Here is a 26939-nt window from a genome sequence, read left to right on the forward strand (position 1 = left end):
CCCGGCAGCCACGATACTTCATCAGGCTTTTGCACCATTATTGGCAAGAGCACTCCATATCCTCTTAGCAGTTATAGCTTTTCAATTTTCCTTTGAAATGCTGAGCCCAGCAGAACATATGGCAATATGTTGGCTTTAGGTCCTGGATTGGACTGAAAGCCTGTAAAACGGCCGTGCATCCTGAACACGCAGCCACGGGCTACACGCACCATCCTGACCTTTTCAGAGGCTCAGAGTGAGCTGCTGTGACCACTGTTAATGACATTTATAATAGGCACAATTACAAGATGCTGTTGGACGGTTTGACACAGTAATGTTACGGTGTGAGCTGTCCTATAAAAAATGATTCCAACCCCACCCCCACCACGTCTTACCCCCACCCTCAGGACCCAGAGTTTCAAGAAAGGACGAAAGAAAGAAGAAGAGAAATGATGAGAGAGAACTATCAAATACGTTCACCAGCTATTGTATCATTTTCAACTGCTCAACACACTATGGATTTTTGGTCCATTCCATTACTAATTCATGGCGGTGGAGGGGCCGGGGCTGCGGAGGCAGGAGGCGGGTCGACCCTTCTTGAAACCTAATCTGGATCAATAGGGTTGACCTTGGGCTGGGCTGTTACCAGGCACACTGGACTGACTGATAACTGCTGCTTTATTCATTATATTCATCATGTAACACAGTTTAATTCTAAAGAGCTTCTCGACATTTTAGGGTCATACAAATATTTGTATGCTTTCTGGCACAGGGTTAGAAACAGGTGAGAGCACTCACATGTCCGCAGGGAGACACAGCCAGCAACTGGTTAGCTTAGCTTAGCACACCTTTGTGAAGGATCCCTGTAACGGTACAAACCATCTAAGTACATGAAGTGAACTCCTCACTATGACCCGCGGGCTAGAATAATTGAAATCAGTGGTGGATGAGGTACTCAAACATTTTTCTAAAGTAACTGTACAAATTAACAGACAAAATGTATTAAGGTAAAGGTATCACAGTACCGCATTAACTTTTCTGCTTTAATAAAACTAAGTACTTGCTTTTGAATATGAGTATTAAAAGTAAAAGTATCCTATTCCCTAATGTAACGCTTTACTATCTTTGTTATCATTATGGCTGAGACTCGGTGATGTTTCTTCACTGGTGATGCTGCTGCGGCAGGAGGCGGGGTCTAATGTTACAGGCCCCCTCTGATTGGATCCATGGACCAATTTCCTTCTTGTTATTTATTACTTATAAAAATACATTTAAAACAAACACTGTAAACATGTAACCCAATGCATCGTCAAAACGTAGTGGAGAAGAAAGTGCAGATATTTGCAGATATGAATAGTGGAGTACAAGTGAAAAGTACCTCGAAACAAACCTATTTCAGTAAGGTACAAATACATGATTTGTACATGATGTACTTAAGTACAGTAACTATGTAAATGTTACATCCCACCACTGACTGAAATGACACCTGTATGATCGCAAGTCATGGCAGAACAGGTGAACTGGATTGTATTAGCCTGTACAGGAGTTAAATGTATGTTTTTTAAGGACCATGCATGAAATATATTTATACCTTTAGTTCGTCAGAGTCAGCCAAAGGCATCGACAGCGTAACAGTGACACTGTTTATGTTTAGAGACGATTTCCCTGCAGTGTGTCTACCTGTTACACTCTTATAGCTGGGCCTCATGAGGAAGAGAGGGTTGTTCACTAACCAGAAAGTTAGCAGTTCGATCCCGATCTCATCCCGGTCATTTTTTTTTTTTATAAATGGTTCCTTGTTAAATGTTTTATTATAATATTTACTTGAATGTTACAGTGTGAGCAACCTATTATGTTACTTTAAAATCTCTTAATAAAAATAGCATCACAAACTGAGCAGCTTGTAATTGATGTATTTTATTGTGAGATGGGGAGTCATAAAAAATGAATTAAAACAAAAAAAACAAAAACAAAAGAAAACAATCATTATAAAAAAAGATGAGGGTGTTAAAAGGGGCGGGGGGCATATAAAAGTGGGTGTGGTCTTGACACTGACATATAAAGTAACAAATTGGCACAAATAAAAACATAAGAACATACGTCATTATTATTTTGGCTTGGCAAAAAGGACAGTTTGTGTGGTTAAGCATCATCCTTCAATACAACAGCACACACTCATGCTATTAGACATACAATTAGTTTTTTTTCTCAAAAGTTCAGTAGCATTATATTAGAGAGGGGGAAAGAAAACTAAACTAACATGAGAATGGATGCAGAAAGGTCACAGGTTCCAATTTTCAGGCTTGCAGGGTGCGGGTTTCTTTTCCCCGAGGAAAAACACAATTTTGTTTGTTCGTAAAACATACTTCAGTATGCCGGAGTCTCGTTTTCCAGGCTTGTAGCTGTAGTTGCCTTTGAATCTTTTTTTTGTTTTCCATACTAAAATATATTATCGTATTAATACAAACTACAGTATTGTACACTACATAGTGTAATAAATAACCATAAAGAAATATAAAAAATAAGACACATAAATATAAAAGTTCTCTATGACTAAACAGACATTACCATCTCATTGGGGGGGTGGGGATAATACTGCCATTGCTGGAAACGTACAGTACACACACTGAACAGAACAGAACATAAAACAACATGAGAGACAAAAATAATACTGACAGGTAAAAACTCTGTTGAATTAAACTCCTGGGATTTGCCTACATTTTTTTACCTGAAGAGTCGTTTGAGAGTTTCGTGGTGTGTTAAACAAGTGCACTGAATAAGCTTTGAAAAAGGCAGGACACAGTTAACAAGTGGAAATCATACTTCATCATCATCATCCATTTTGAAAACATGTGCATCGTAATTCATGTAGTCGCTCGGGCGTAGGGAATACAAATAAGTCATCTAGAGTCTATTGTACATGATTATGTGGTCGGGCTAAATTCTGCTCGCTCAGGTCTGATCATACCTGCAAAGCTTCGACAGCAATATTCTGTGGCACTTCTGATTTGCATGTTTCTCTTGTTTTTAGTTTGATTCTTTTTTGCATAAGCCTCGGGTGGGTGTTGGGTAGGGGGTTACAGGGAGGGGTTAGGAAAGGGTCAGAAAGTTTTCTACATCTCCTTTCTGCTCACTCTGAACATTTAAAAACATAGCTTGACATTTAGGGTGTTACGCTCCTTTGCTTTCATGCTAAGACCTGAGAGAACAAGATACCGCGAGCACATCTGCACGGTAAATACCAAGGTACAGCCAGGGGGTGGCTAGTTTAAGTTAGCATGAATGCTGCAATCAGCAGGAAACAAGCTAACCAGGCTCAATCTTTAGCTTTTTTTTCTTCGTCATCAGTTGGGTTTTATTAGCATTTGGCAAACCAGGTTACAGGTGCATTACTGCCAACTACTGGACTGGAGGGAAATAACATATTTCCCTAATGTTCTGGTTTTCATGCTACGCCAAGCTAAGTTTCGTGACAGGCCATCTACCGTGCAGGCACGAGATTGGTATCAATCTGTACGTCTCACTCTCACGAACAAAGCAGACAAGCATATGAACCGATATGTCAAGCTATTCCTGTAAAACACTGATAGATACTTTGACAACAATGTGTCTAAACGTCTTAAAAGGAACTAAAGTGAAAAGACCCGTCCATCTTCCGTTGTTTTTCTCTTAAGGCTCACGTTCCGATCTAAATAACACACACACACAAAAAGTAATGCTAACATCTGCTAGCGGGATGATGTGGTATATCTAGTGCGGTAATACTGAAGGGTAGACAACACAACTCAACTGCTTAATCCAAAGGTAAACCAAGCCACTTGTAGTGCACAGGATTTTTCTCATTTTCCTTCCAACTTAATAAAATACTGACTTTTTTTTGTTCATTGGCAATAAAAAGGTATAGAAATATCTCCCAACTGTACAGCTTTTAAAGGTTAAAATATGAGTGATAAAATTAGTAACACTGATAAAAAGAAATGACCCAAGGTGTTTTAGTAATAAAACATTATCTAAAACATGTCGGCTCTAGCTTCCAAAGTCTGTATAATGCATTTCCTTTGTTAAAATTTGTGTTCGTCTTCATCTTTTTCTTTACAAATGGATTTTTCTAACAGTGAGAAATTGCTCTCCTGTGGAAAAGTCACTAGTATTTTTTTCAGGCACACCTGGATTTCTACACAGTAGTGAACTGAAACAAACTGTCAGAGTGACCAGACATCATCTCCTGCATTCTTCCTCTGCACGAGGAGAGGAGGAATCTGATTGTGTTTCATGGAGGAGTCTGGTTCCTCTTTTAGTCAGTATCTCCTTCCTCCTGCGGCGTCTGGTTCTCGTCTTCAGAACCCGTGTTCCTGTTTGTTTCGACTCCGCTCTCCTCTCTGACCTCTCCCTCTGCATTCACCTCTTCCGTCACCCCTCCTTCTGTATCCATCACCTCCTCTTCCTCCATCTTGACTTCCTCCTCTTCCTGAGTGCCCGAGAGCTCCTCCTGCCTCGTGTCAGCCTCCACTTCCTCAGGTTTCATTTCTATCTCTGATTTCTCTTCTTCTCCTTCTCCTCCCACCATTACTCTCTCCATCTCCTCCTCGTTCCCTTGCTCTTGCTCTTGCTCTTGCTCCTCTTCTTCTTCCTCCTCTTCTCCTATCTGCACTACCTGGATGTCATTCATGTCTACCACACCTTCCTCCTCCTCCTCCTCCTCCTCCTCCTCGCTCTCCTCGTCCTCCCTTGTGCTGCTTCCTCGCTCATCCAAATCCAGCTGGAGAGGGGCCATGTGCTGCATCTGCACGTGGTTCAGGGCCTCCATCTCGACTGGGGCCTCGCCATCCTCCTCTGGGCTCTCCCGGTCTTGGTTCTGTGTCTCCTTCTTGCAGTAGGAGTAGCGGTGGTTCATGTGCTGGGAGTAGGAGCCCGAGTGGGAGAAGCGCTTGCCGCACTTGTCGCACTGGTACGGCTTCTCCCCCGAGTGTAGCCGCATGTGTTCAATCAAGTGGTGTTTGTGTTTGAAAGCCTTGCTGCAGATGCCGCACTCGTGAGGTCGCTTCCCTGCAGAGAGAGAAAAAAAACAATATGAGTCAACATATTTATGATAAATGACAACTCCCTCGAGTTAAAAACAGACTTAGGAGGGAAACAATAAACAGAACGATCACTACAGACCCCCACACTGTCGCATGAACAATGCCAAAGCTTGAGAAGGCCATAACGTTAACGTATCCAAGGAAAACATATCAAAACAATACAACTAAATCACAACAATTGTGCTTAAAAACCTTCAAGGAAACTTTATCCAGGCCACTTACACCTAGGCTGAGGTCATTTGGAGCCGGGAACAGTGCTTTCAAGCCAGGTATCAGAGTAATAAAGACAAAAAGCTAAAATGCCTCTGAGAGCATTGACCTGAGCTTGGCCGCGGCATCATCATCTTAGAGCAATCCAAATCACTACCAGAGCCTCTTACAACATTTGGTGCTTCACATGAGAAGCTGGCAGTGCAGAGGTGGGGAGTTGGCGGAAAGAAATTCTCAGACCTCTTCTACGCATGTTGAGTAATACCTGCTGGAATGGAGCTGTCCACCCTTCTTTATACTGCAGCGCAAAAATCCCCCTTTGCTCACACTCTGACTCATCTTTCCCATGATCCAAAAAAGTAAGTGATGGTTAGACAAGTTCCCTTTCCTCAGTTTAATTTATGTTCTGTTATTGATATTATTATTATTCAAGCTCCATCTGTGACTGGTGCTTGTGTCTTGTGTGTTTGTCTGGAAAACAACAGGAATTTGTATTCACCTGTGTGTTCATATTTGTGTCTCAGCAGCGAGCTGCTCTTCTGGAAGATCTTGTCGCACAGGTCACAGGCGTACATGCCGCTCTCCGTCTTCTTCATCTTCTTCCTCTGAGGGCCTGAGTCTGAGTCATTCTGGTCATCCACAGTAGATACGCCCTCCGAGTATGTGTCCTGTCTCTCCTCCTGGAGAATATGAGAAACCATATTAATACAGTGGTTGGAATTCAAAGGGAGGTTTGTTTTGCAGCAAAAAGACAATGAATGAGTCAAAACAGAGAATACCAGTGAACAGTGTATGTGTGCTTGATGCTGTGTCATACACTACTCATCAGCCTCTGTGGACACTTAAGCAATATTTTCCTTTGTCTGAAACAACCACACTGTTCACTTATGAGTGTAAAGTCAGCTCTCTCCTGTCCCTTGGCTGCTAAAACACATGCACTGATACAGTGAATGAGGAAGTGAGGCATTAATAAGAAGCAGGTATAAATACACAGGGCTCTTTTTTTACAAGGCAGGTCTATGCCAATCCACTTAACACAAAAGTATAATACAACAACAATAAATCAATGGGGCAGGCGGAGGTGTGGCGTTTAAACAGATTTCAGCAGATCAATAGGGGCGCTGCAGTAAAGTGCAGCCTCATGTCCTCTGGGCGACAGCCCAGGAAGATCACTCACACATGGTGAGATCTACATCCATCTTTAGGGGCCCATTAGGTGTCTGCGCAATGAAGAACTATTAAGGGCTATTATTTTTACAAAGAGCTGAATTCTGACATTTCTGTATATGGGTTATTGATTAGATTTCTGAATGCTTTCACACTATTTATAATGTTGTAGTGGTTTTGAATAATGAGAGGTAATAATCTGGACGAAAGAGTCTGATTCCAATCCACTCTCTTCTCAAAGTGGCTACTGGATTAGACACTGAAGCAGCTAAGCCCTTTAAAACTAAACAACATGTGATTTGCTATATTAAAATATGTTGCTTTTATTCTATGACTTTTACAATAAACAAATGTCATGTCTATTCTCGATTTTTCAAGTCATTCTGTTTTTCCTGTTTTATTTTTTGTGTAACCCTTCCTGTTGTTTTAGTTCCTGGTCCCCGCTCTCTTGAAATATACACACCTGCTCCCGATGTCCCTGTGATCCCCACCAAGAAACCCCTTATATACTCTGCCTTCTTTATTCTTAGTTGCCACATTGACACTCTCGTGTTTTTCCCAGTGTAACCTTCTCTTATCTCATGAACCCCACATGACTTTTCGATCTTTGGATTTTTGCCTGCTCCTTGCCTGTGTTTGTTTGCCTGATTCCGACTGACTACCTGTGAATCTTGGATTTTGAGTAAGAACTTTGCCATTTTACCTCTTCCCTGTTCTCCTATGCGTTCTTTTTTACCTTTAAATATAATCTGGCTAAGTCTTTGTGCGAAAGCTAAACTAAGTTTCTGACAGTAGCTTTATAAGCATATGTGAGTGGTATCTATCGTCTTATATGTTGGCTAGAAAGCAAAAAGTGTTGCTTTCCAAAATATCAAACTATGATTTGAACAGAAACAGGGCAGCTTAATTGTTGCTAGAATGGAATATAAACGGTTGCACACCTTCACTCCGTTGAGGTGGATGGTTTCATGCATCTCGGTTCCTGCAGGGCTGTTTGCTGTAGTGGTATAGGTGTAAGCCAGCTGGGGGATCAGGATAGTCTGTTTGTTATTGGTGGCTAGAGCCCTGAGGCATTGCATCGTGGTCACAATGTCGAGGGGTTTGGCACTTGGCTGACTGGCGTACAGTGCAATGGGACAGTTGCCCATGACTGAGAGTGGCGATGCCTCTTTCTTTGTGCAAGTTAAGTTTAGGGGTTCTTCCTCATTGGTCAAGCAAGAGGAGGGAGAGGGGTACATGCTGGCTTTAGCCACCACTCTCTCTGCTTCCTCTCTGGAGGGCCTTGGCAGCGATAGGTCTAGGGGTCCCTCTGTGCTCTGAGGGGTCTGGGCCGGCACTGGACCGCCAGCTCTCACGTTTAGTGATGATTCTGGCAAGCTGTGATCACCATTTGTCTCTGCCGGGGTGGCTTCTGTAGGGCTGTCCTGGCTCACAGCAGGGCTCGTAGTGGATGTGTCCTTGCCTGGGACCAGAGAGACCACACTGTTGGCTTCACAGGTATCCTCTTCCTCTGAGGGAGGTGTCGGGGCACCCAGTGATATTTGACCCTCCTGCATTTTGTCAAACCACTTCTTAACCACATGGACTGGCAGGCTCACTGAGTCAGAGATCTTGGCCAGCTCATCCTTAGTGGGCTCTGCATTTAAAGCAAAGTAGGCCTTGAGCAGGGACAAGAGGTTCTTGGGCTGGTTGCAGAGTCCTCCCTCTGACAACAGGGCTGCAACAGCAGACTCAGACTTTCCCAGGCCTGCTCCATTCAGCCTGAGACAATCCTTCTTGCAGTGCTTGAGGGCATGGAGAGCTTCCAGCCCACCGGGACAGTTATCACACAGGAGACAAGTTTTAGTGGTCTTTTCCTCTTTTTCGTTTGTCTCAATGGACCTGGTGCCTCTGATCGTGAGATCTTCTGGGAGTTTCTGGGACTTGAAAGTGTCAGTGGTGGTGTGAGCTGGTGAATCAGGCTCTTTCTTCAGGTTTTGGGCTGTGAGCTGGCCATGGTCCAAGCTGTAGTTGATGATGATTTTTGCATTTCCATCCTGACCCACAATAGGCAGACTAATGGCTGAGATGATTTGCTGCTGTTGAGGGTGGAGTATTCCAGTGGTTAACCCCGAGTTCATCTGCCCCTGGCTTTTGGCATTGTTTTCGAGCACCTGACGAATGACATCGCTGTCCACTGCTACTTTGAGAGCATTCTGCAGGTCTGCCAGGTTGATGCTGATGGGCGACATCAGCCCCACAGTCGGCAAGACTACGGCCTGCACTGTGCCCAGAGGAGCAGCAGCACCTCCGTTGAAAACCCCGTTCATTGTCGGCTTGTACTCGTAGTCCACAGGCTCAGTCTTGATCTGATTGAGGGGCAGCTGCTCCTGCAGGGGCTTGCTGTGCTCCAGCTTCTCCCTGATCTGGGTGCGGAGGACTGAGGGCGGTGTTGGCAGCACTGGCGATGGACCCTGGGTCTGGGTTTTGGTGTTCCCTGAGCGTGGTCTGCCGTTAACTGAGATGACGCTGATGCACTTCTTACTGCTGATGTGGGAGCTGTATGAACCTGAGTGGGAGAACCTCTTCTTGCAGTTGGAGCACTCGTAGGGTTTCTCTCCTGAATAAAGAACCACAATGTGGAGAACAGAGAGAGAAATAGAGAGGGGGAGGGGGAGGCATGTTTCCATTAGTGAATGAACCTAAATGAGCAAGCTAGGCTATGAGCACTATGGCAGGAAAAAGCTCTAATGCGTTTCAACGATGCTCAAACGTTGATGTAATGGCACCATTGGGAACCCTTCTCTAATTGCTGTCCCATAATGCAAAAAGAAACACTATTATGGCACATTAAGGAAGAGCACACAATGGACTGAAACACAATAAAGGATATGTAATACAGGGAATTGGCTCAAACATAAATAAAACATAAATACAATTTCAATGGAGACAGTCATTTCTGTGGCCAAGAGAGATTCACGGCAGAGACATGTACACTAGACCTGCTCCAGTGCACAGACACGCCCATTTACACACACACAGACAGTAACACAACGCTGCCATTGTGACATGGGTTGTCCACTCACCGCTGTGGATGCGTAGGTGCTCCTTCAGATGATGCTTGTATTTAAATGCTTTGCCACATTCAGTGCACTTGAATTTACGATTGCCGCCCGACTGCGTGATGTGTCTCTGTCAGACGAGGGGGGAGAGGGGTCACTCAGTGAGATACACAATGAAAACACAACCTTTGAACTGCCACTAATTCATGTCACAATGTCATTAATCAATCGAGGGCAAAAGTTCATGTTTATTTATCATGTTTGGAAGCGGGCCGCTAAAGAAGCAGGACTAGGCTTCCATGTCAGGTTGCATAATTTAGAATCACTCCGTCATGATTAGTGTAGTACGACAAAGTAGAGTGCTACTGAAGTGAATCACAAGTCATCTAATCTGAAAATGAACATTTAAACTGTAGACTGATCCATATAAATAATAAAACATAAATATTAAACTCCTGCTTGGTTTCAGTCAATCTTTTAAAATACTTATGTGTACACTTTATTATTAGTAGTAGTAGTAGTAATTGTACCAGAGTAGTTGAATGTTCTTAAAGAGGATTCACCTGGCTGAATTAAGTATTTAAATCAAATGTTCCCTTACAACTTTACACACTGATAGCAGAATACAAATGAAAACATTTAAGATTACAAGATAAAACGATTTTTCTGTCTATCAAGTGATTATATCATCAGTATCCAGACATAAGTGAAGTGTAAAGTTTTTACCTGATCCCGTCCGCCCTTGTGGACTGTCATGTGCCTCTCCAGTTGCGCACGGTAAGCGAAGCTGTAGCTGCACTCGGGGCAGTTGAAGCTCTCCTCTGTCTTCTCGTGTCGGTACTTGATGTGCTCCTTCAGGGAGCTGTAACGCTTGTAGCCGCGAGTGCAGTAAGGGCAGGTGAGCAGCTGAGAGAAGGAATCAGGAGTTCCTGGATGGGGGGGGTAGAAAAAAGAAGGAGAGATTGTAACGACATGTGCGAGAAGGAAGTGGGGAGGACAGGAAAGGGTTAAAGACACATGGTCAACAGGCAGGGCTCTTTGATGTTCCACATGGGCTGCTGCAGTAACACTCCTGTGTGATTTCACCAATCACTGAAAGTTCCTCCCTCTCAGGTAAACAGCACCCAGGTAACCAAACGGATAGAGGCAGATTTCTGATCAGTTGTAACCCCCCCACAGTCTTAAAGGACTGCAGTTTAATTTTAGTTTTGTACTCCTTGCTTAGCAATAAAAGCTTTCACACCTGAGATTCCACCATCCGATTGCCTATTGCACATTGGACGTGTTTTGAATAAAAAGACACCCACGTATGTTAGGAAAAGTGAGCTCGGTAAACAACTTCCACCTGTCTGGATCCACGCTGGTGAACAGAGGGTCTCAGTCGCACGGCTCCCACACAGGTAAAGCATTAGTGTGTTAACAGGTGATGTATTAAGTTCTCCTGTGGGACAGGTGAGGGCCTCGGGATGGGAATGCACACACATTACTGGCCAGGTAGCCGTGAGTCAGAGCTCGCACAGACGTGACAAATTTACTCAGGTGTTACTGTTTCTCTTCCTTCCCCCCTTTCCTCCTCCCCTCCCTCTCTTTTTTCCAGCCGTCTGCGGTCGCAGGTAAAAGGCAAAAGCCCGGGAGCCATAAAGGGCCCAGTGTGCTGCACTTAACAAATTGCAGAGGGTGTAATGAAGTTGGAAAGTGGCGTTAATGGGTTGGAGTTAACACCTGAGGTGAGACAGGGAGCAGGTAGAGCCATCTCCGGGGGGCGTAATTACTGGGTAGGTGCAGTTATAGCGTGACGGCTCATTGACTGTGAGATCATGGGTGGAAGTACTGGTGTGTTTGAAGAAGAAGGATATTGTAACATGGCGGTAATGCCCCTTGACTTGGTTGCTAACCGCCAGTAAACCAAAAGAAGAAGAATAAGGAGTAGTGCTGTGTCATTTTTGTGTGATTTACGGACACAACACTGCTTGTGTACACTAAAAATAATCAATTAATGAAAAAGATCAAACAAAATTATGTTTTTTTTTTACCGTTCTCATCGTGGATGCTGGCATCAGGCGTGCCCTGTCGTTGCGGCTCATCTTCCGGGGCTTCTGGGTAGATGACGGCTGTGTCCCCTTGCTGGAGCATCTCCTCCACCAGGGCGTCCGTGCTCACATTGTCCTCTCCATCCGACACACAATCCTCCTTCACTGTGAGACAAAAAACACACACTGATTAGGGTCGGGCCTGCAAAAAGGTCTTATCGATCACCCTTTTATTTCATGACTTGCAGGCTCTCCGCATTGTTGCAGGCTCTGCATATGAAACTTTAACCTTTGTGGATGAAATGCGATAATCCAATAATGTCACAGTGAGTGTCATTATAGCTGAACCGGATCTTCCAGTCCAAGCCCTTGATCATGACATGTTCACCAGCATGGAATGGGGCATGTGGCACGGGGAGAAATAAAGTGAACGCTGCTGTTCATAATAGGATGAGAAAACTAATTAGCATCAAAGGCCACAGGCGACTCTATGAGCATCAAGCTCTTTGTAAGAGCTGAATGGCAAGCCGCTATTCACAGTGTTAGGTAAGGTACTTGTTGACACTGGGGCTGATAATTAGGTGATGAATCTTGTCCTGATGTATTGTGGCAGATAGATATCGCACAGGAAAGGATGCATACACATGTTAACAAACACACACTCTGGCCTTCATACTCCTCAAATCCAAGCAAATGAGAACCTGCATGTGGGAGCACGGTGCACCCCTCCTCGGCATCACATAAGCACAGCTAGCTAACGTCTAACGAGTCCTAATTACCAGGGCAGCATTTGTAGGATGTGTAACCTGAGGACGACGTTCAGGATGAAACAAAAGCTTCCTCCCCTCCTTCCGTCTTTGCTCACCCATCGTTTCCTGATGTGGCGGCCGGAAACCAGGTATAGTGTGTCTAGGATTAAACCGAGCATCATTCCTCTATGGATATGTTAGTGTGCCTGCGTGTATCATTACAGAGAATAATTACCAGGGTGAGCTATCCGCTAAAAGCGAAGTTACGCTACTGAGGATACTGTGGAGGTGTCTGTAAGGCAGATGTTTTGTGGATTGATTTAAGCGCTCCCACTGCACTTGAGATTTGAGGATTGTGTTTTGTGAATTGTGTGCTTTGAAAGACCAGGGCCAGCTGCGTTTTCCGCGGAGATGGGAACAGGTGTAGCGCCTCATGACTCACGGACACACAAGCGAATGCCAGTAGTGTTACATACAGCCCTGCTCCGGCTTCCTCTGGTGCACCTTAATAACGCCAGGAAACAATAGGAGAGCAGTCATTTGTTGCTATGGTTATTAAAGACCATTCATAGAAACCTCCCGCCCTGACAAAAACACATAAGAGATAATCCAGAGAAAGAGGTTGTCGGCTGCAGAATGTGTGTGTGTGTGTGTGTGTGTGTGTGTGTGTGTGTGTGTTTGTGTGTGTTTCAAGCAGGAGCCAACAGCAGGTGCTGAGAAAGTCAGAATGAGGAATTCTCATCCCACAGAGGAGGGTCAGGAACACATTAAGTGCTGCTAACCCCGACATATCACAAAGCTTTTCTCCCACGACCCCAACCGCATAAATTAAACACCCCTGGACATGTTTGCCACACATTTTTAGTACCGTGGAATAAATAACCCACCATTCTACAAAACCAACCTTATTTGATTCTGTTTTTAATATGTGGATTTCCAAAAATGATACAACTCTTTAAGTGGCAGCGTATTGGTTGCCACTATTCCGACTGTAAATTATAAAATACACCTACCCAAAAGTGCTGATCTGACTGTGTTTAGTTCCCATCCGCTGCTCAAAGGCAGCATCCAAACACACAAACACACCTCCAGGCAACTAAATGTTGACCAAGTGTGTGAAGTGGAGTCCCAGTTGAGGGCCTGTGGTGCAAAGGTATGACAAGCTGTTGTTTTCTCTCAGTCTCTGTGTGTGTGTCTGTGTGTGTGTGTCTGTGTGTGTGTCTTTGTGTGTGTCTGTGTGTGGTTGGCTCTCCCGTCCTTTTGTTTTCGTGCAGAGCGAGGCTAGAGGGGTTCACAGCCTCTCTGGGGCGGCTCTGTGTTATCAGGCTGCTCCCCTGACATGAAATATCACACAGGCCATTTATGTGCTGACGCAGGGATGTGAATGCACCACTGCACAAGTGGAAAGCAGCCACAGAACTCCGGCCCTGCGAGGCTGTAGAGGGACATTCTGTTACAGTTCAGAAAATCTAAAAGAACTAGCATAACCTGACTACAGTATGTCTTCGAACAAAATAAGCAGACCACCTACTCACTCCTCTTTCCCACACTCCTTTCTCCTCATTCTCTGCAACATGATACAACGCTATCCCATGATGCATTTCCTGGCCTGGCTCACCTCTGCCCCCACTGTTTCCTGTGGTCGTGCATCCAGACCAGACCCAAGCGATTCTATCTTGGACGGGGAGAGACTATCACCGATAAGGATTTTCACAAACCACTGAAAAAGTTCCACCATCTGTAGTAAAGACGTTTAACCGAAAGGAGTTAAGTGAATGTAAAGACAAATGTAGGATGATCTGTTCCACCTTGTGCAATGAAATATTTCTGCTTAGTCTCCGCTTGCTTTTCTTCCCAGCTCTCTGAGAAGGGTGTCTCAGTTTGAACATCACATAATGACATATAGCACACAGGAATGTAGGTGTTCCTGTGTGTTCTACAGAACATAGTGTCAGGCCAGCCGGGAGGAAAGAGTAAGTGTCATCGCGCCTGAAAGCCTTGTAACATCACTGCTAGTGGGAATCATGCAGTGCGGCATGAGTGCCCATCAAACACTTTCAGAATTCATCTTCTTGCCGCCTTAGGCTGTAGTTTCATGCAGTTAAACCTGGTCTTTGTCACTAAGTGCCTTAGCAAACTAATGATAGCGAAGCTCTCCAACTTCACCCTGCCTATTCTCTGAGATGTAATCATGCTCTACAACTTGTAGAGGCCCTCCCAAGTTAACTCTCTCTCTTTACCTTCTCCTACCGGGAGTTAGGTGGCCTGTTCTTACAGGAGAGCAGGAGGCTGCGGTGTACTGCACCAGCACTGCGCTGCTCCACTGCCACATAATCATTTAAGAGTGAATGAGTAATGACAGCTAGCAGGGGGCCCATGATACCTTATAATCAAGAGGAATGATTCAGAACAAGAGACACAGTGAGAGAGAGAGAGAGAATGGTAGTGTAAAAAGTGGAGTGCAGGGAAAGAAAGATGGCAAACTGCTGAAAAAAACTGCTGTTTGGTTTTGGAGTGCAGCAGTCTCGGGAGACGGGGTGTCAAGGCTTTAATTTGAAGCAAACTGGGCTACGCTGAGGAGAAGATTAGTGGGTGGTGGTCATCTTTCAAGGCTGAACCAGAGACTTCGCAGTTCTCAGGAGTGAAACCAGCAAAGGGAGGGATGAAGGGATGAGAGATGAGAGAAGTGTGTTTGTTTAAAGGACTGTGGCTTTCGGCATGTTTCATCAGACCGATCTAGAGTGACAGCATAGATGTTGCTTGATGTATGAGATGAGGGCTAGAGAGGTTTGTGGTTGTGTGTGTGTGTGTGAGGGTGTGTGTGTGTGTGTGTGTGTACTTGCATGTGTTTGCGTGTGCACATGAGTGAAGGCAAAAGAAAATATGCCTGATCAGGCAGAACTGTGGAGCAGAGCCAGCTTGCTGAGCTGTTGCAGGGTAACTTGTGTTTTTGAAGTGCTTAATGTTCACGGGCCCCAGCCAAAACCAATGACATTATTCTTCCCACAACTTTCCCTTTAAAAATAGAGGTGTGGCTTGAGAGCAGTGATGAAAATGACGGAATAGACAGGGGAATAGGTGGCTACACCGTGTACAGGTCTGAAACCATGCAACTGAAACTGAGGTAAACTCATGGAAGAGGAATTTAAAAAAGTCCCTCCCAAGATTATGTTGAACGGTTACTAGACATTTTTGCAAAGGCTAACTTGGCCAATTGCTAAATCAACGCTCCCCCTCAGTCTCACCCATGAGAAATTCAGCCAAAATCTGCAAGATGCAACACTCAACAATAAATATTCCTGTGATTGAAAATCACGTCAACGTGTCTAATTGCATATGGGCCTGTCACATTGTTGCACATACCGTACTTGGCACAGAGCCGAAGCTAGCAGCCTTACAAGTCCACTGACGCATATTTATATACACACACGCAGTATCAGGTCAGGAGCACAGCATGGAAGCCTTGGACCCAGCTTGAAACAGCAACATCCTTCAGCACCTGTAATTGTTGTTTGGAGGAGTGTGTGTCTGTGTATGTGTGCCTGCGTGTGTGTCAGCCCTTCCTGTGGACGTCAGCTGCCTGTGATGTCATTTCCTCATGGTTTGAGGTAAAAAGAAGTTCACTGAGGCCCCTCCAATGCCCACCAGTGCCGTAAACCTCTCCACCGGCTCTGTGCTCGCAAGGCTGTTTTCTGTGCTTGAAGGTCTCTCCCTCTGTTTGCATTGTCTTTGTGTAATATCATGCTTCCTGCCTCGGTTAGAAATCCACCACATGTAGTACCTGCTTCCTCACACTCTGCGTTTCACAATGAGACAAAGCCTGGTACTTAACGGTGTACAGATGTCATTGAGACATTTTTTAACTTAGCCCCAGATCACATCATCTCAGGCCAAAATGAGAAGAAAGACAATTGATGTCGTTACAAAAAGATAAAGAGGTGGAGTACATATTTGCTTTTATGTGCTGGATCGATCAGTTACTACGGTTCTTATTCTGAGAAGGTAGGAGAAGCTATCATGTTCACCAACACTTTATCAGCATGGTGACGGCAGGACTGACAGTGAAAGGAGATAACTGTTATAAAAACACATGCTAAGATGCCATCTTTTCTGACACTTGAAATTATCTAAGCATTAAATCTACAGGTGTAGTTTTGGTGACGCAGCATGCAGGAGGCAGGACGTAAGGTATAACGTCAGCTGTAAGCTTTTTTTTTTCTGTTTACAGCACATTGACACATCGTCACCATCTTCTATTGGTCTTTTTCATGCTGAGATATTTGTATTTGTTTTTTGTTTTTTTCACATGCCTCTGTCGTTGTTAGAAACGTCATCAACACACGCACTTGCTCGCAGTGAATCCTGTGGAGAATCTTATGCAGTTTTCTTATATGGGCCCACTCGAACATAATCCAAGGTTTTTACAAGGAGGAAACTGCAGACAATGTCCGCAGCAACTGACTGTGACATTTGCGTTGTCCACTTCTGGATAATTTCAGGAGATTATCCGGAGTTCCGTTCCTGTCTGAAAGCAACTATGACGTTTCTTTTACAGTGTTTAGTGCTGTTGTCCCCTACCGTCATACTGAACTTTTCCACAATGCAGAAACGTGGAACATGTTTCAGAACATTGCTGAAGTGGTGACTGTGAAGGGGGTGATGTGTGTTTGCATGATTCAGCGCGGATGTGCGATAATAACAATGCGACCTATGAGTCTCACCTCGGTCCCAGCAGTGGTCCCTGGGGAGCTCATCATCTGGCAGGGTGCTGTCGCAGTCGGCCCCATCCGCCAGGCTACTTTCCTCCTCCACAATCTGCAGCTTGTCCTCATCGTCCGATTCTGAGCCCGCCTCCACCAGATTACTGTAGTTAGTCACTGCGCAAAGGGAACAAGGGGGACAGAGGTTAGAAGGACTTGTCTGATTGTGTCAACTCTTTAATTAGTCTTAAATGGAGAGAGAACGGGCTACACGCTTTTAGTATTTCTATCCTTTAATAAAGATAATGGGAGGGGTGCTGTGTGAGCTCTTTGATTATGAGTATTGAATGTGAAAGGCCACGAGTCGCCGAGGTTAAATATACAGTAAATGTCAAAACTATTAGAGGGAATGGTTGAAGGAAGAGGGTGTAGTTAGCTTGAAACACCAATTAAATAGATCATGGCCCAACTTCAGTTGATTAGATGAAACTTAAATGACCCTATGGGGAAAGTGGGTTGTTAAAGTGGGAGCAAATAAGACGGCTATGGGAGTGAATAGGGGGCTAATAAAAAGTAATGCGAAGTAATTATTGACACCTTAATGTTTATAAAATTATGCAAATGAAAACCAAAGAAAGATTTGAATCTACTGTAAATACAAGAGTAATAAAGAGAGGACAAATCCCCAGAGCACCCACCCAGATATAAAGTATTGAGTAATGCCAGTGATAACAAGTTAATGCCTTTGAATCCATACTCTGTAAACAAGTCAAACTTGTTCCAGTGAAAATGCCAATATCAACTTCACCACCTGATGACCTAAAAAAATAACTTTAATAAAATATAACAAATTGTTCAGCTCCGAATACGAAATGATTACAGAGGGACTGACGCACAGACATACTGACCACTGCGTCCCCCTGTGTTATATACCAGGGGAAAACAAGCTCTTGAACAACACGCTCTTTGTTGCAGAGAAACAGAGAAAATTCACACTTGAGACACACAGACAGTACCAGTGTGAGATCATTAGATTGCAGGCAGAAGTGGTGTGTGTGCTGTGTGGGAGTCGGTGTGACCTGGTCGGTTGTGTTATGGGCTGGAGGAGCCAGGAGACACAGAGACAGCCAACCTACAGAGAGGGTTATTACGGGGAGTAAATTTTCCTGACCGAATGTCTTCTTCAGATTTGTCTGTGTGTGTGTGTGTGTGTGTGTGTGTGTGTGTGTGTGTGTGTGTGTGTGTGTGTGTGTGTGTGTGTGTGTGTTTGTGTGTGTGTTTGTGCGTGTGCCTGTGCCTGTGTGCGTTTGTTCCTGTCTTCTCATTTCCACCCTGTTCCCCCGTCTCTCAATTCCACCTGTGTTACTTCCACCCACTCTTCTTCCATTTCTCTCTCTACCATCCATCCCTCTGTTCCGCTGAGAGAGATACAGATCCTCTCGGAGGCCAAATCAATTCTCCTGTGAGAGCAGCCCAGTCAGCAGAGGGCCCGGACTGCAGCACTGAAACTACCTCTCGGGCTACTTCATCTCACATCACACACACACAAACGACACTTGCTCATATGCACAAACACCAACTGCATTCACTCGCTGAATATACCGTGCCAGTACAAAGCACCTGAAATTTTTTTCAATCTCTCTACCTTCTCCTCACCCCAACCCCACTCGCCCACCTCTTTCTGAAGTGGCTGCTTATATTCATCTCAGGAGAATCGTGATCCTGTGTTCTAATCAATGAGAATTGTTTTGTCGAGGTCTCTCCCTTTCTCTCTGCATTGTGCGGGTCACTACAACCAGTTGGTATTCACACAAACCGAAGACAAGCAGAGTTCAGGCTGAGGAGGAGGCAGGAGGAAGGAGGTGTGTGGGCGGAGGGATGAAAGGTGGTGGAGGAGGAGGGGGAAGCTCTCTTATTTGGCGAGTCGCTCGTAGGGTCAACGCCGCTGTGCTGCAGCTGCAAAATCCTATCGGGGTTCATCAGGGGACATTTTTCATTCACAACCTCTTTCCTCTCTTCGCACTATTTCTCACTCCACAATTATTTCTCTTAACCATGACATGGTGGTGCCACAGCACTGTAGTTTTTGAGATGACGCACATCCCTTGTACCTGGAGTACCTCCACACTATATGGTATAGTGTGAAAATTTGAACCGGCAAGCTAACAGAAGGAGTGAAGGTCTGAGAGTCACAAATATGGGATCCCATTCAGTAAAACTGTTAAACTGTTAAACAATTAAAGTAATATAACATGCCAGGCTGTATACATGTCCCTACGTGCTTGTCTCCCTTACACACCTCTATTTCCCTATTCCCACCTTTCTTTTCTGTCAGAGCCACTGCGCCAGGTGATATATTGTCCGTTCAGCAGCCCAACAAGGGTGCAACTCTTCATTTTCACACAGGAGGTACTTCAGGACAGGTCTGAGAGGCTGTTTAGGGCCACAGCCACTCAGGTGTGGAGCTGAGGTCAGCGATTACAAAGGCAACACTCTCCACGGATGGTGTCAGGAGAAAATGATCAACCATAAAGCTGTGGAGAGAAAATCAATGCGCGGTATGCCCAGACAGGAGGTGGCAACGGAGAGCGGGATAATATAAACGGGAGCTGCAAAGTACAGCAAACAGGGTGAGAGAAACAGTCAAAAGGATGGAGGGGGGTGCGGGGAGCGACAGGAGATGGTCTTCCTGTGCCAAATGGTTGGCGGTGATGAAACAAAAGTGTGTGTTCCAACAGGAGATGTAACACCTAGCATCAACAAAGGCTGCAGTCCCTTCTGGCTGACCGGCTGAGCGTTTGGACAGCTGGCCTCATTAGCGCTAGCATGTTAGCACACAACAGGAGGACGACTCCTACGCATCTGAGAGAGAAAGCATTGCTAGGTGGAGGAGGTGAAGCGCTTACTTCTAAAAGTTTGCTTTCCTACATAGGTTGCAGGAAGCTGAGCACTTGAGACAATAATATCGTGTAACCATGGCTATGGATTTAAGTCAAGCTCAGTAGCCTAAAAATACTGTATCATGTCTTGATTTTAGCTACCCATGTTTCTAATCCTGAAAGAATTATTGATGCTTGGAAACAAGCTGGCAAGCAAGCACCTAAATATGCCTGCTGCGGACAGGGATGTGTTGTTGTGACACCTGCCATGTTGTATCAATTACTAGCAAAGGAATGGTTTGACTGGGTTGGTTACTCCCAAAACAGACCCAACATTATCCTGTTGGAGGGGGGTCATTTTGAAGGCTCCGGCCTGTAATTGTGTAAACTTGTTGACACTTATTTTAGACCCATGCTGTTTGATCTTGGCCTGATTGATTTGATTGAATAAGAGACATTTCAGCAATTTAAAATAACTTTAACTGAACTTTTCCAACACCAGATTGCCAGGTTTGTGCTCTCCTACACTGAGGCATGCCAGCCAGGAATGGCAGTATCTCAACCTCTGTGGGAGGGAGCTATCTCTGTGCTTGGAGGCCCTCAAGGTGTGAGTGACTGGTTTAATAACTGAACATCGGATGGGGGGGGGGGGGGACAAGGACACATATGTAAAGCCAGCATGTGAAAACACATATTAGCATCTGAAGCAAGCTTTTATCTCGATTCAACTGTGGGGACATCTGTATGGGACTCAGGACCTATACATCTTTGGTACAGAACTTCCACACCACACCAGAACATGTAGGTGGTATGTGTGGAATGTACAACCAAAACACTTTTTCTCTGAGTTTGTCTCTTAAAGAGACAGATCAAAAGGATGGGCTCTCTCCTTGCTACAAATTTGAATCAACCCACTAACACATATTCCAGGTCTGCTGTTATTCTGCTTGTGATTAGACAGATTGACTCATCATGAGCAGAAGCTTTGTCTGTCCTTCTACCTCTCTTGTATCTCTATATTTAGCCTTGGTACGAGGCTCCCTCATTGAGGTACGCCACTTATCTCATGCAGAGCATGGAGCCAGGCAGGCCCTGGTGAAACTACCACAGGCATCCTCAAAGAGTACAGACCCTGCCGTCACAGAGTCTGCCCTTGCGGCTCTGCAATGCCATTTTCTCAGGGAAGCCAACCACTACAAAAAAAAAACAGCTTGAACCAAAGTAAAACAAAGCTGTGCCATTCAAAACCTCAAGTATGCCGTCTCAAGGTGAGGCGCCTCATTCAGCTCTGAGGTAAACGCTGCTGGTTTTGTTAAAACAACAGCCTTCCTCCCACAGAGTCAGGAAGGTCAACTCAAGTGGCAATAACAAAACAAAAGAATTGGGGATTTTTCATGGTTTGCCTGCTCGCAGGCTGCCTCCAACTTGCGAAACCATTTAGTACGGACAAAGACTGTTTGGCTCTAGCAGTTAAGACATATAAATGTGGACACAACCGTAAGGGATCACACGCTCAGTTAACTGTTGAGGGCACAATGGGTCCAGAGTGTCTGTTTCCTATCCTTGCTTAGTGGCTAATGCACAGTCTCTCCATTAGAAGTGTCACCAAACAATACCATAGCAGGCCAATCGCATTTAGGAATATGTCATATCCTCCACAGATACACAGCACAACATTTAGCTCACCAAACCACATCAAATGACTCTTAATCATGAGGCTGGGAGGCCCAAAAATCACACCCACTGGACATACTGTAAACTTGAGGTAAAAAAAAAAATTGCACCTAACAGTCTTGAGAATTAGTCCCTTTATTTGCAGTTAGTGTAAAATGTTTCATTAATAGATTAGCTCTGCAAATTCAAGAATAAAATAACAATACATGCATAATGCAGACAATCGGTTAGATTATTCCATCAAAAGCAAAGCTCTTCAACAACCTGTGGAGCACAGCTCTTCACAGGAACCATTTCAGAGGTGAGCTGGAAGACAATGGGCTCTTGTCTTTCTAATGATGCTGATCAAGGTTTTAGCATGTGAACTAATAGGCCTCTGCGGGTCACTCATCTCCCATCTGATGAGCACTTTCCATGATAACACTATTGCTAATGGGGACTATTGTTCTCGTAATCTGCATGATGACACTTGGAAGTGTAAAGGAAGTCGTGGGTGTCAATGAGTGTTAGAAGAAGCAAAAAAGAGACTTAACTGCACCTCAGAGATTGTGGATTGCTCCTTTTCCAAAAAGAAAATTACTAAACCTTGCCTATTACATGCTTTTCTTATAAGGGCACGTGCTTTTATCTCTCAGGGTTAGACCTAATATTGTGCCAAAATGACAGCTTGATAATAGACTGTATTTCTAGTCAAAGGTGGTTCTAGGTACAAATGATAGTAGCAGGCAATAGTGTTTCTCTCCGGGGGTAATGAGCATGGTGATGAGCCACACACATTCTGTTACACCGGGTGTCCTCTGAGTGTTGCTGCTTCTGGCTCCTCTCAGCTCTTCTAAATAAGGCCAGGTGGGCTGGTAGGGACCGGAGGGTGTGATCACACCACACACACAGACATACACGCACACACAGAGCAATGCCTTGGCCACCGAGTATACACTAGTCACCAATGTTTATGTTGGAGGTGAGACAGCCCAATCCAAGATAATAACTCTGGTACACCTAAGTGAGAGTGAAGAGTGTGTACGTGTGTCCTGTATACGAAGTTGTAAAAAGGCATGCTTAGTATGTAGACGGCTTTCAATCATTCTAAGGGGGGCGTGAAAATGGCTGCGTATCCATCACAGAGCAAAACATTCACCTAAGACAAAAGGTTCCAAAGGACGGAGGCTACCCAACGAAGCCCCCACCAACACATGCTACCTACTTAGAGTATCTCTGGACCCTCGGCCTCCTTCCATCAGTGTTGGAGGCCTGCTCCAGCTCTCAAACACTCAGCAGGCCTCTGGTGAGAGAATGCCCACCCATCACCCTGATCTGGATATGTACAATTTAGGCAGGCAACAGAAGGTGGGGTAGAGGTGGGTGAGTAGGGGAAGACTAAAACAAGAGACGTGAGGAGAGGAAACATCTGCTGTTGATTCTGTTAAGACCAGAAAACCTGCAGTCACGCTTATGGCAACACCTCCCTCCTGCTCACTCGTTTACCTCTCTGCTCCATTTTGTTATGCTTTTTACGGTTCATCCGTCACAGTGTGTTTTCCGCCTTGTTTCTGTCAGTGGACTATCAGCTATTAGACCTTTGAACCAAAACCGTGTTCACATCCTAAGTCCAGACGATGTCCAGAGAATTAGGTCTGGGGAGTTGTCTGTTATCAATCAATCAATCAAATTTTATTTGTATAGCCCATATTCACAAATTACAATTCATCTCATAGGGCTTTAACAGGGTGTGGCATCCTCTGTCCTTAACCCTCAGCAAGAGTAAGGAAAAACTACTAAAAACCCTTTTAACAGGGTAAAAATATGTAGAAACCTCAGAGAGAGCCACATGTGAGGGATCCCTCTCCCAGGACGGACAGAAGTGCAATAGATGCCACGTGTTAGGGATGTGTCCTCACCTACTGGAGGTAATCTGTTCGATAGGGCAAGGTGTGGCGCCTGGGTAGAGCATTCAAGATGAACGACAGAAACAACATCACAATGACCACTCACTCTCCAGTTCAGGCCTTACACATGGTAATGTTCTGTTTAATGTCCGGTTCAAGGGATTTGACATTTGTTTGGAAACATACAGTTCCTACGGGTGATCTCTACTGAAGTTTAGGTGTACATGTGTGAAAGCAACTCAAACAATATCACACAATAAACTCTACCATGTATTTGGATTGATATTTTCGCTAGTAACTGTACTACAAATGACCTCGAACACAGACCCAACACCAAAACAGCAACACAAAGATTTATGCCTTGCAGGAAAGCATTAAAATCACACCTGGGTAAAAAGTTGTTTCCCTTCTGTCTCAAGTGAGGAGCAGCATCTCTGTATCACCAGGCAGCCAACCAAACACAAACTGGCTAATGTAACATTAGCCTCCGTCAAGACTTGTTGGAGTGTTGCAGGCAAAATGAAATGTCCCTGCCACCTCTGCTGTCAGACTCCATTCAGGCTGCAGCTACAGACTGATGGGTTGTGACAGCTGCACAGTGGAATAATGGTCTTCTTCCCTTTGATTTTGCCAGTTTGTGTCTAGGACTGACATTTTTAGAGGAGGCTCTTTGAGGATATTATTAGAGCAACTGACTAAAGGTATTCAGCCTGTGTAAATGTAGCTGGTTACATCAGCAGCATCGAACTTCATTACATGGCTTGGTTACTTTTTATCCAACCGCTGCAACGCTAATGACGGGAACACGACTGGGTCAGCAGATACTGTCTGAGCACCGTGAAATTCATCCGCTCATGCATTAAGGCCGCACGACAGGCAAACGCATCCAGTGGTGTTCTAATCATTTATGATCAACAAGAGGCAGGCCAAACAGTTGAGCCTGTTCTTGTTGTCAGACAACAGAGTCCAATTTCACAGCTTGATCCAAACGCTGTCACAGATACACATGGGTCAGATGGCTCAGCACTTCCAAGTTATGCCTAACATGCCTGAAATGCTACCATTTGTTCCAGTTACTACTGCATGGTTTTATCTGTGAGGGATCATTTAAAATGTTTTGTTGGGATCATAAATATGTTTTGTTTCTTGTATATTAACTATGAACAAATATACAGTAATTGCTAAACATATCTAATCCATAATTTTTTGTTATCTGAGCATATTTTCTATCTAATATAATTCAACCATTTTCTACAATTTAACCATATCATAGAATGGCCTGGCTTTTAGTTTTACTTTCCACACAGCAGGGCTGTGGCCTAACAGCTGAGCTGGGGCACACTGAGGTGTGTGTTTAAATATATGCAATGAGCAATAACGGTGTTATCCAACCTGCTTGAGTAGTGCAGGTCTATATTAGGTTAGTGTAGCACAGGGCTGTTGCATTTTAGGAGCAGGTGACTGGACATTCCTGCCTGTATTAGGCTTGACAGTTTACTGTGGGGGAGTACAGAGCAGGGAGAATTACACTGGCCTATGAAGAGGGAGGGACACATACTGCAAAACAATTCTCCAACTGGAAAATCTTATTAGATCTTGTGTACCTGTAAGTGTACCTTAGCAAAGACTAGCATCAGTAAATCCAACATCAGTTTAATAAAAACCGTGAAACATGTTACTCATCAGTTCCTCCCTCTAGTCGAGACTGTGTTTGTTATGTAGATTAAAACAAAGATTGCCAGTCAGCAGCAAGGGATGTGTGCGCACAATCACAAAATGTTCAGGAAAGGTACACAGAGAGGAGTGGTGGCAGGGTGGGAGGAGAGGAACCGCTAATGGCTTAAAAAGACAAAGCTGGCCTGTCACATACGATGCTCATCTGAACTGATGGCTGCCCCGGGGAGGGAGTGTCACAAACTGTCAGACTGACTGAGAGAGAAAGAGTCAGAGAGAGCACAGAGGAGAAGTGGAGGCTGGGAAAAGGAGTCATAAAAGGTTGAAGCAAGGGTGGAAAAGTGAGTGAATAATAAAAACTGAATAGACGTTAAGGGAGTGAGAGCAGAGAAGAAAGACAAACCAAAGAAGGGAGGGCAATGGACAACATTAGTGTGTGTGCATTCTGTGGTGGCCTGCACTTCAGTAAAGGTCAGGTGTTGAATCTGTGGCTCTTCTTGACAGATGTCTCATTGAGGGGACAGGCCATCGGGGACAGGCCGTACACATACACACACACACACAGACACACTTTGTACCCACTTGTATACAAATACACACACAGTACAGAGTCCAGAAGTAATCCCAAAGTGCTTATTTTGTTTTTTTCTTATTTGGTTACATCAAATTTGTACAGCAGTTGCGTTTACAGCATCACAATCAGCATTTCAGCACACCTCCGTGAAGCCGTGCTCCGAGATCCATGGTGACAACCGACTACGGCTTCACTAATTCTGACACTAACATGAAAAAGTGCAGCGAGAGATCTTTTTTGTAAAAAATCCTGCTCTTTGTGGCATTTTGACAACAGCTGACCACACTCTCATTTCTCCAGAATGTCAGCTCTGTCACAAGACTCCCGAGGCCAAATGTCCTGGACGACCCCACTCACACACACACACACATAATCAAACGCACTGCCCCAGGCTATTGCTCAGATGTCACAGTGGTTTCTTGTTATTCATGTGAAGCGGGGAGGAGAAAGGGGTTAATGCCGTAAACGTACATCTACAAAAAGCTCTTTTGTCATACCCCCCCCCCCCTCCCCTCACCTTATCGTCCTTTCCTCTCCCCAGGGCAGAGTGGCCTTTTCCCCTTGTGATCAGGAAGGGTTGGCCCCCTGCTCCCCACTACACAAGCCTCCAGGGCGGCCAGAGCTGAAGAGCAGTCAACCAGCACTGCTCACACCATTACCCTGCTGTTAAATGACCATGAGGGTGGACTACAGACAGCGTGTCACATGGACAGTTACGGACATCTGTCATGCTAAACCAGGCGAGAACGACTCGGCCTGTGTGTGTGTGTGTGTGTATAGACCAATCATACCATTAAAACCCGTTATCTTTGTTTTAATCTCGTGGCGGATCGGCATGTGTCATGTGCAAGGCCTCACTGTGGATGAGGGGGTCAAATTAGTCCACCTATTCCCAGCTCTATACTGGGACTGAACTTAATAAAGCTACATGTAAACTTTGGTTTGTGGAGCAGGGGCGGACAAATGAAAAATCGCAGATCGAGTAAGCACCATTGTTAATGTACCCTCTCAACATGGCACTGATTGTTGAAATGGCTGAGGCAGCAGGTAAATGCAGGTCGTCAAGTATTGATGTATTGACGGGCTCTTTTTTGTCCATTACACCCAGAGGTGCTGGAACGGTGCGTGGGCGTGTGTCTGGTTGCCACTAACCCCAGAGACCATTAGTTGGCTGTGTCAGAATTCGAAGGGGCGTATCGACAGGCCAGCTGGGGGAATCGATGTGTGCAGATCTCTCACTCCCCTCTGCCATCTACAGTAATGGGCCTACAGTGAGTCAAACAGTGCTGCTGTGG

The 26939-nt window shown here is 44.9% G+C and overlaps 1 protein-coding gene across 1 annotated transcript in view; it reads right to left on the reverse strand.

Moving 5' to 3' along the window:
* Positions 1 to 1876: 1876 nt before the first annotated feature.
* The window catches only part of zeb1b (zinc finger E-box binding homeobox 1b), a 49060-nt gene continuing 23997 nt past the window's right edge, over positions 1877 to 26939 (reverse strand). Inside the window, exons 2-8 of the mRNA XM_053412986.1 lie at positions 16979 to 17134; positions 11512 to 11673; positions 10205 to 10407; positions 9503 to 9608; positions 7379 to 9036; positions 5770 to 5950; positions 1877 to 5025 (exon numbers count right to left, since the gene is read on the reverse strand). Coding sequence (XP_053268961.1) covers positions 4274 to 5025; positions 5770 to 5950; positions 7379 to 9036; positions 9503 to 9608; positions 10205 to 10407; positions 11512 to 11673; positions 16979 to 17134 — 3218 coding nt within the window. The 3' untranslated portion in view covers positions 1877 to 4273. The remainder of the gene's footprint in view (positions 5026 to 5769; positions 5951 to 7378; positions 9037 to 9502; positions 9609 to 10204; positions 10408 to 11511; positions 11674 to 16978; positions 17135 to 26939) is intronic.

The sequence above is a fragment of the Pleuronectes platessa genome, chromosome 20, assembly GCF_947347685.1.
Source record: "Pleuronectes platessa chromosome 20, fPlePla1.1, whole genome shotgun sequence".
In the NCBI taxonomy this organism is placed as follows: Eukaryota; Metazoa; Chordata; class Actinopteri; order Pleuronectiformes; family Pleuronectidae; genus Pleuronectes; species Pleuronectes platessa.